This window comes from Colossoma macropomum, unplaced genomic scaffold (genome assembly GCF_904425465.1).
Source record: "Colossoma macropomum unplaced genomic scaffold, Colossoma_macropomum, whole genome shotgun sequence".
Classification (NCBI taxonomy): Eukaryota; Metazoa; Chordata; class Actinopteri; order Characiformes; family Serrasalmidae; genus Colossoma; species Colossoma macropomum.
The window spans coordinates 37,980-47,907 of NW_023495690.1; the positions used below are offsets into that span (position 1 = coordinate 37,980).

Sequence of the window (9,928 nt, forward strand, 5' to 3'; positions counted from 1 at the left end):
GTTAGAGTGTGTTGTGAAGTCAGTGTGAAGTCTGATTGTTTTATTATTAATAATTTAAATGCCAACATAACATAATGTGACATATGCCTGATTAAATTCTAATGCATTTTACTTTAATCTGTATTGTACTGTGAACTACTGTACATGCTCCTTCTCTCTCTGCATAAGGCCCAGCTAAAACTACATCTACTGCAGTGGTCAATGGACTAACCACTATTTTAGGCACAATGTCCCCTCCAGTGACTGGCACTCTGACTCCAGCTGAAAGTAAGATATTACAGCTTTGTTACGTCATTACATTTCTTTGTTACATTAGGGTCTTTAATGTTCCCCAGACTGTAACACTTCTTGTTAAATTGAAAAATTAAAATTTTCGTTCCACCTCAAAAAGTGCAGCAGTTCCATGCAAGTGCCTGTACATGTTTCCGAATGCAACGGCTACATCATGTAACGTGGGAGACAAGATGAAGCTCACTTCAGCTCCATCTAATCTCTGTCCAATCTACAAAACTCACTTATGAGCAAACTGAGGCTGCACCGCTTGAGGTGGAGGCAGCAGGTTTAAACCCTAAATTACTACAGATATATACACTTGGATGTCTAAGTATTTGAAAGTGTACACATTAGCTCATGGTAACAGCCCAAAATGCTACCAGCCCACTGGGAATTCTCCTGACTGATTACCCACAGTGGGAGAGTCACTATTGCAGAGTCTTAACAGTATGAATATCTTGACATGGAGATTGATAACCAACTGAAATTTGCAGATTGTGTGGCATTAAAGGCAAAACTGAGCAGCAAAGATTTTGTTTTATTTTTCCACATATGTTGTCTGGGTTTAATGTCAATTTTGCAACTTTTCTAAAACTCTGTACTTCAGAGTGCGGTTTTGGCCTTGTGTGTGTTCGGGAACATGTGTGTTAAAGACCGAAACAAACTTCAGTGATTAAGCAAAACACCAGGTAGGATTATGGGAACTGAGTTGATTAGTGGGGTCCTATGTAGCAGCTAAGTATTGTACATTATGAATGAGCTAGATACTCACTTTGGTCCAGTATAGTAAAATAGACTAATGAGAGAATGTGCTAGGCATGAACAACAACCACGAGAAGCAGCATGGGCCCACACTGCTGACACCAAACCAGTGTCTGGTGGCTATGGGCAGCACGAGAACCTTTAGCCAAAAGGGAGAGAGAAAACACAAATTCTGTAATGCACTATAACAAGGTTCTGGTATATTTTTAGTGTATAACATCCAGACCCATCATAACGACTGTTGCCTACTTAGCTTAAATGAAGCAGCACACACACTTTAACATTCATTTAGAAATACTTATGTAAGCTAACAGGAAACTAAGTAGTTTCCGTTGTTGTTGTTGTTGTGTTCCCACTTCTTTCATTGTGTCTTTGACAGCCAAACAATGCTGCACTTGGTGTGGGTCTTTAATATATATATATGACATCATGTATATGTCAACATATATATAGATCTCTAAATTCAAAGTGTTGAGGTTTGATGATGCTTCTATGCCATTTGTAATGGTTTCTTAGGCGTAACAATAAAACAGAAGAACAATTAATAATTCATTATTCAAGGCGTATTATTTTTGTTACTTTTTTTTTTTTTACTTAAAAAAATGGTGCTTTATTTTCCTGAATTCATATATTTAAAAAAAAAGTCTAATCTCTGATATGAAGAGTGTGAGATTTACTTTTATCTTACTGGTTGTGTGTTTCTGCAGGCTGCACTGTGATAAACCTTGGTAAGACATTGCCTATCACAGCATACATAGGAGGGTCAGTTCTGCTGCCATGCTACTGCTCTGACCTACAGAACAAACCTGAGGGATTCAGCTGGAGGAAACTCAATACAAAAGGAGATGCATGGGAAGACATATCCAGTGAGAGTGGTCAGTACAGAAACAGAGTTCAGCTGGTTAATGGTCACTCTCCAGGAAATCTTTCTCTACTCATATCACACCTGACTGAAGAGGATGGAGGAGAGTACCAGTGTTATGTTGAAGGCCGTGGACACGTCTACAGTGCACTCACTGTTGAAGGTAAGAAGTATATTTGGATGTTTTCTTTGCACAAAACAAATCTTATACATAAACATAAAGATGTAGAGAAACAGCTCTATGACATTTTGTTAGCTGTGCATTAGAAATGCTCTGAGTTCTCATTATTGTGTGGCAGTACTCAGTGAAGTTCTGCTGAGAGAGTTCTGTAGTGAGGATGTGTGACATTAGGTGTGTATAGTGGTTAGAGTGTGTTGTGAAGTCAGTGCGAAGTCTGATTGTTTTATTATTAATAATTTAAATGCCAACATAACATAATGTGACATGCCTAATTCTAATGTATTTTACTTTAATTTGTATTGTACTGTGAACTACTGCATAAGGCCCAGCTAAAACTACATCTACTGCAGTGGTCAACGGACTAACCACTATTTTAGGCACAGTGTCCGAATGCAACGGCTACATCATGTAACGTGGGAGACAAGAAGCAGCTAACTTCAGCTCCATCTAATCTCTGTCCTCTCTAGAAAACTCACTTATGAGCAAACTGAGGCTGCACCGCTTGAGGTGGAGGCAGCAGGTTTAGACCCTAAATTACTACAGATATATACACTTGGATGTCTAAGTATTTGAAAGTGTACACATTAGCTCATGGTAACTGGCCCAAAATGCTACCAGCCCACTGGGAATTCTCCTGACTGATTACCCACAGTGGGAGAGTCACTATTGCAGAGTCTTAACAATATGAATATCTTGACATGGAGATTGATAACCAACTGAAATTTGCAGATTGTGTGGCATTAAAGGCAAAACTGAGCAGCAAAGATTTTGTTTTATTTTTCCACATATGTTGCCTGGGTTTAATGTCAATTCTGCAACTTTTCTAAAACTCTGTACTTCAGAGTGCGGTTTTGGCCTTGTGTGTGTTCGGGAACATGTGTGTTAAAGACCGAAACAAACTTCAGTAATTAAGCAAAACACCAGGTAGGATTATGGGAACTGAGTTGATTAGTGGAGTCCTATGTAGCAGCTAAGTATTGTACATTATGAATGAGCTAGATACTCACTTTGGTCCAGTATAGTAAAATAGACTAATGAGAGAATGTGCTAGGCACGAACAACAACCACGAGAAGCAGCATGGGCCCACACTGCTGACACCAAACCAGTGTCTGGTGGCTATGGGCAGCATGAGAACCTTAGCCAAAAGGGAGAGAGTAAACACAAATTCTGTAATGCACTATAACAAGGTTCTGGTATATTTTTAGTGTATAACATCCAGACCCATCATAACGACTGTTGTCTACTTAGCTTAAATGAAGCAGCACACACACTTTAACATTCATTTAGAAATACTTATGTAAGCTAACAGGAAACTAAGTAGTTTCTGTTGTTGTTTTCATAGTCTTTCATTGTGTCTTCGACAGCCAAACAATGATGCACTTGGTGTGGGTCTTTAATATATATGACATCATTTATATGTCAACATTGATTGGCTCTTGCCTTGGACAGCAGTGATGCAGCATTGAAAAGACACCTCTGTGCTAATCTTTCTTTCTGATTATTATAGTTACAGTGGGAGCTTAATGTATTTCCCTCTGTCTCATCTGTTCAGTCAAAATGGAGTTGGAAGGGGTGAGGTAAAGAAACGAGGCACTGAGGGGGAGTTTACAATATTTTACAATAACCATTTGTAATGGTTTCTTAGGCGTAACAATAAAACAGAAGAACAATTAACAATTCATTATTCAAGGCGTATTATTTTTGTTACTTATTTTTTACTTTAGGAGTAAAAAATGGAGCTTTATCACTTTTTTTTCCTGAATTCATATATTTCAAAAAAAGGCTAATCTCTGATATGAAGAGTGTGTGATTTACTTTTTCTTACTGATGTGTGTTTCTGCAGGCTGCACTGTGATAAACCTTGGTAAGACATTGCCTATCACAGCATACATAGGAGGGTCAGTACTGCTGCCCTGCTACTGCACTGACCTACACATCACACCTGAGGGATTCACCTGGAGGAAACTCAACACAAATGGAGACGCATGGGAAGATATATCCAGTGAGAGTGGTCAGTACAGAAACAGAGTTCAGCTGGTTAATGGTCACTCTCCAGGAAATCTTTCTCTACTCATATCACACCTGACTGAAGAGGATGGAGGAGAGTACCAGTGTTATGTTGAAAGGCGTGGACACGTCTACAGTACACTCACTGTTAAAAGTAAGAAGTATATGTCGATTTTTCTTTGTGAAAGCAAATCTCATTAATAAATGTAAACATGTAGAGAAACAGTTCTACAAATCTTCTTTTCTCTACATTAGAAATGTTTCAAGCTCATCAGTGTGTGGTGGTCTTCAGTGAAGTTCTGCTGAGAGTTCTGTAGTGAGGGTGTGTGTACAGTAGGTGTGTGTGGATAGTGGTTAGAGTGTGTTGTGAAGTCAGTTTTGTTTAAGTAGTGACTGTAGAGCTGTTCATATTTCTACTGATTGTGTTTCATGTCAAAGAAGATATCTGTATATTTTATTTTTGTTGTTGCTCATGAAATGTAATTGTAAGTGTCAGCTAATTACATTGATTTGTTCTGATTTTTTTTTCATTATTGTAGATTTTATATTTTCTTACTGATGCATTTCTGCAGGCTGCACTCTTATAAAGAACAAAATGACACTGAGAATCACAGCACATACAGGACAGTCAGTACCGCTGCCCTGCTCCTGCACTGACCTACACCCTAAACCTGAGACGCTCACCTGCATGAACTACTGCGCATGCTCCTACAATGACCATAAACCCTTCTCTCTCTACAGAAGGCCCAACTAAAACTACGGAATCTACTGCAGTGGTCAACAGACTAACCACTCCAAGTATTTTAGGCACAGTGTCCTCTCCAGTGACTAGCACTCCAGCTGAAAGTAAGATATTACAGCTTTATTACATTATAGTTAAGAGCCTTTAACATGTTCTCCAGACTGTAACACTTCTTGTTTCAGAACCTCCACAGTATTTGCCATTCGTCCCCTTTGCCTTGGTCACTGTGATCTTTCTCCACATTATAGTAGCTGTGGTTTATCACACCAAGAGAAACAAAGGTACAAACTACACAATCAAGCTGTTGTAATACTAATTTTTGTCTTTGTGTGAAATAACATCTTTCTTGAAAACATTTCTATCAGATCCTGCCAGAGTTCACCATAGCGGTGCTGATGTAGATGGAGTGGTGAGTCTGGAGTAGTGCAGTTCTGCAACACTGGCCTGATTTTCTGCATATGGTAGTGAAAACGTCAACACATCTTAAATGTTTATTTAGCACCACATTACAACAACACTAGCCTTATAAACAGTTTATGAATGGTTTAAAATTAGTTTAGTAATGGATATTAAAACTATCATAAACACTTTTTAAAACATTTCTAAGCAGCAAGTTATGAAACATGAAGACAAACTTCGAGTGACTTTTTGCTTACCAGATAGTGAGCCAACATTCATCTATGCTGTTCACCCTTAGATCTTGCTGGTCAATGATCTTACTTTGTTTTTGTCCATCAGTCAGCATTAAACCTCTCAGCCTTATATAATAAAATCCTTCAGATAAAACAGCTCACTGGTGCCCTTTTTATTCATGTGTTGTAATTGATTATTCAGGATTTTAAGATGTTTATGACCAAATTCATTCCCATTAATGAACTGCTTTCAAACCATCCATAAACCATTTACTTTCATAGGTATTGTCTTATTGTGAAGTGGTACCTGTTTATTGCATATTATATGTTTACTGCAGAAGATGTTCACATATAGAAACCAAAAATATAACATTAAAACCATCTGAAGCTTTTCACTGTTTGTTTATTTATCCTGTGTGTGAAGTGCTTTCAGTCACAAGCTAAGTGGTTATTTACTTTAATGCTGTAGGCTATACTGTGTAATAAAGTGTGATGATGTGAGTTTAGAATGTAGTTATGACTTAAATGTACAGCTTTACATTTTATAATTAATGTGCATGTCGTATTGTATTTAACAAACAACAACCAAGTGAGCAAAAAACTATAAATTTGTATATTTTACCAATATTATCTAGTTTTTTGGCACACTGTAAAAAGTTGGACATGGCAGGAGCTGATTTGAATTGTCCTTGATATTTGGATTGATAATGTATGAAATATTATATTACTTTGCTTTTATTTTAAAGTATTTGAGTTTAATAAAACCATCTCCTATGCACTTCTGTGCTGAGAGCATTCTATAGTCCTCACAGTGGTCACATTGATCCTTCATGACTATTTTTAAATGCATGCATTTGTGACAGACTTGTAACTCTGTGCATATAACATCCCTTTTGGTTGTGATTATGATTTTCAGCTACCAGATATGATCTAATTTGCTATAGTGGCTCGATATATAATTTATAGGCATTATATATAGACAGCTCTCACTCAGTCACACAGACTTTTTAACCAGAAGTGTGGCATGATCCGAGAGCCACTTTGCATGGCCCCACGCTCTAAACTCCCCACGTAGCATAGTGCTTGTGGTGGGTGCCACAATATTTAGCCTTTTGTTATCTCAGTTAATGTCTTGGGTTTAAATAATTAATAACATAATCCTTAAAATATCTAAGGTTTGAATACTTAATTGTAATTCTTCTACTGTGGGACTAGAGGTTGAATGCATTTGGTAGATTGGTCCATATATGGAACTATATATAGAACACAGACTACATCAGACTACTAGATCACTTGTTTTTAAAAAGGAGTCTCAGTGATCTGAGCTCAAGCGGTCAGTTTTAAATGCTTAAAAGCTTTCCAAACATTGAGCATAGCGTCATTTCAGGCAGGCCACAAAGTCAAGCTCCCCAGGCCCCAATCTCAAATCAACAACTGTTATCAGCTGATTGAAATCAGCTGACAGCTCAGCTGATCAACTGTTGCACATATGATTGGCTAAATTTGTCAGGGCGCTTATTTGTGTTGCTGTAGCCTGCCTCTCGCTTCCTCTGCAGCCATTTTGCAACCTGCCTCAACCCCAACTTCTCCATCATGCTGTGTCTGTCTCAATGTTATGTTGTTGTTGTCAATGTTGCCTGCTCTGTTCTGTACCCTGGGGGGTCTTTCTGATGCTCTCCTTGCTTTAGGCTTTCCATGTATGTACTTGGAAAGGCAGGAAGGTCCCAGATCAGAGTCATACAGCCAAATATAACTTGTTGCAAATGGAAATGGATAATATTTTCTTTAAAAAAGTGGTCCTGACTGAAATTGAGTTTGATTAGTTAGTGTTAAATGAGTCATTAAAATTGCATTAAACTCATCATACTTTCAACATAGTATATAGTTTAAGACTGAGTAGAAAGAAAATGAAAGATCCAGGCAGACATTTCAGGGTACTGTCATGCTTTGTTGAGAACAGGCTTTCAGCACCCTGTGCACGCAGACCAGACAACTCTGACATTTAACCACACCCCCACCCCATCCCCTAGCCTTTGTCCAGTACAGACACAGTACCTTGGACAGTGTGGTTGTGTGCACTGTGAAATGCTGCACCACAAGAGAGGAAACAGTAAGTGTTCTCATGACGCAAAGGATGCCATGTCACTGTGTGTGGTATAGATGCTGTCACAAAGCTGATGATGAAAACTCTAAAAGAGAGACGAGCTCCACCCAAACAGACAGTCTGAGCTGAACGGACATTAGAGTGGGTTAGACTCCAGTGAAGAGCTGCTGAGAGAGCTGTGTACTCAGTGTGGTATACAGGGCTAGTGTAGTGCTGGGTGTGGAGCTGTCAGTGTGCTGTGTACTCAGTGTGGTATACAGGGCTAGTGTAGTGCTGGGTGTGGAGCTGTCAGTGTGCTGTGAACTCAGTGTTGTTTTACTAGTGAGAATGTTGCTGACTTTCTATCTTCTCTTCATTGGGCTTCATGTCTCTGAAGGTGAGTATGACATTTTCTTATTCTTCATATTCAAAACATTGTAAATGTATCTTCCTATCAAAATGTCCATAGCCTGTGCATTTATGAGGCTGAAGGCCTTTACCATGAAATGCTGTAGTCTGGTGCCCAGCATATGGATTGAGTGCCACCCGACAATAATCACTCCTCAGGTCCAGCGAACTGAACCATGCATTGTCCAAGTCAATCCAAGGCATCATTAATGCATGAGTTGGGTTGGGTTTATTCACAGAATTGCTGCCCAAGGGCTACCAATGGCTCGATAACCCCTTTCTTTTATTTTCTATTCAGTATTTTATTTTTTTTTTTCACTAACTGGAGCCTAACAGGAGGAGCGTCACAGGTGTTAATGCACCAAATCGGTCCACGTACATTCTTTCTCTACAGCCTGTCTGAATGTTATTATAACGGCTTAAAAGCTCCCACAACTGATGTTTTTGCCCTTCAGCTAATCCTGACCCACTTCACTGCCATAACTCAGACATAGCTTCTTCTGTAGTGCAAACCTCCAATGTACTCACTGTTGCCAGCCTCTCTGCCATCTGTCACCTCTGTTGTCCATTGCACTGTCAACCTTGGTGAAAGTGCTGCTCGTGTACGCTGACCACAATTCTGGGATCCATCCAAAGACTCTTGTGCTACGTGTTCAGCTACTCTATCGCCAGAGGATTCAGCCAGAGTTGTGGCTCAATTGAACCAACAGCATGCCCCACCCCTGGAATTCCAGCCAATGGTTTTATCACTGTGTGTTTAGCTCGTCTAGTGACAAAGGTCTTACAGGGAATGAAAGCCTCATTGACCCTCCACCTTGACTCTGCCACTGTATTCCGCATGTCAATCTCCTTGCTTCTGCTCCAGGCTCAGTATAGCCCTCGTGATGGCAAAGCAGAAACTGAGAATATAGACCTCCAGTACAGGTGCAAGCCAGAATTTCTGTACTTGGTTCAAATGTCTAAGCACTGGTTCAAATGTCCCACTGGTAACGGAGCTGAGCTGGACGGTTGTAGCCTCCCAGTTGTCAAGCGTACCTCTCACAGTGTATGGAAGAACATCTGGTGGCAGCAAAGAGATTGTCGAGCCTGTGTAGATGAATGCAGGGAGCCTTACTTCATTAATGGAACATTCTATTCAAAGACTGTAGCCACGGTTGCTCTCTCTGGCAGCAGCAGTGATGCTGAGAGTTACTCCCTGATGGAGCTGAGTGTTCTTGTTTCCTGCTGGCTCCTGATGATCCTATCCCTCTCCTGCTCCCACTTCTTCTCAGTCTATCTGGAAGCAGCTTCTTGAAGGACAGCACCACTGGCATCTGGCCCAGCTGCATTGCTGAATGACCATCTGCAGCTACACTGAGCATAGCTTTCCTGGTAAAGCAAGGTAGCTGATTACATGCTAGCTCTGCTCTACTGCACCCCAGCTGGATGCAACACCATTCTGATGCTTTCACTTTTGTTTCACTTCCAGTTTTGCTTGTTTCTCTTTTGCTAGCATTTCTACACCATCTCTGCCACCAGCCACTGCGATGCTAGCTTGCTCGATGTCCTCTTTATTGCTAGCCATGCTGTGTCTTTTGTTGTCTTCACCGGCCACTGACACACCACGACTCCCTCCTTTTTTTTGGGTGGGTGGGCTGGGGGGGCGGTGTATGCCCATGTCCCAAAGCCTCTTTGTATGACCACTATAGCATACCATGCTTGCAAGCTCCAAAGGGAGAGAAGATGGTGGTGGTGGAATGCTGCAATATGCTACACCAGGACAAACGAGGTGGCTCACTAGTAATAAAACGGAAACTAGGGTCATTTTTCTCTTAAGTGTAACATAATCATGACAGCCAATTTGCTAGAAGTTAATACTTGTTAAGTAATATAATGTCAGCATTTCTTACTGCCCACCTGCTTGGATATGCCCTCGTCCTCTTTTAGCAGCTTTTTCAACCTTGTCTTATCGGTGCCTCCTTGTGTTTTTTTGCAGTT

At 40.2% G+C, this 9,928-nt stretch overlaps 1 protein-coding gene across 1 annotated transcript; it reads left to right on the top strand.

Moving 5' to 3' along the window:
• Nucleotides 1–227: 227 nt before the first annotated feature.
• Nucleotides 228–9,245, top strand: LOC118802824. Its single transcript, XM_036563246.1, has 4 exons — nt 228–267; nt 1,707–2,060; nt 3,923–4,222; nt 8,713–9,245. Exons 1-4 carry the CDS (start codon nt 228–230, stop codon nt 9,243–9,245), a joined length of 1,227 nt encoding a protein of 408 aa, XP_036419139.1.
• The last annotated feature ends 683 nt before the right edge of the window (nt 9,246–9,928 follow it).

Coding starts and splice junctions, on each gene's coding strand:
- LOC118802824 (XM_036563246.1), top strand. CDS start 228: ATGTCCCCTCCAGTGACTGGCACTCTGACTCCAGCTGAAA. Junction 268..1,706: donor CACTCTGACTCCAGCTGAAA/GTAAGATATTAC, acceptor GAAGAGTGTGAG/ATTTACTTTTATCTTACTGG. Junction 2,061..3,922: donor CAGTGCACTCACTGTTGAAG/GTAAGAAGTATA, acceptor GTGTTTCTGCAG/GCTGCACTGTGATAAACCTT.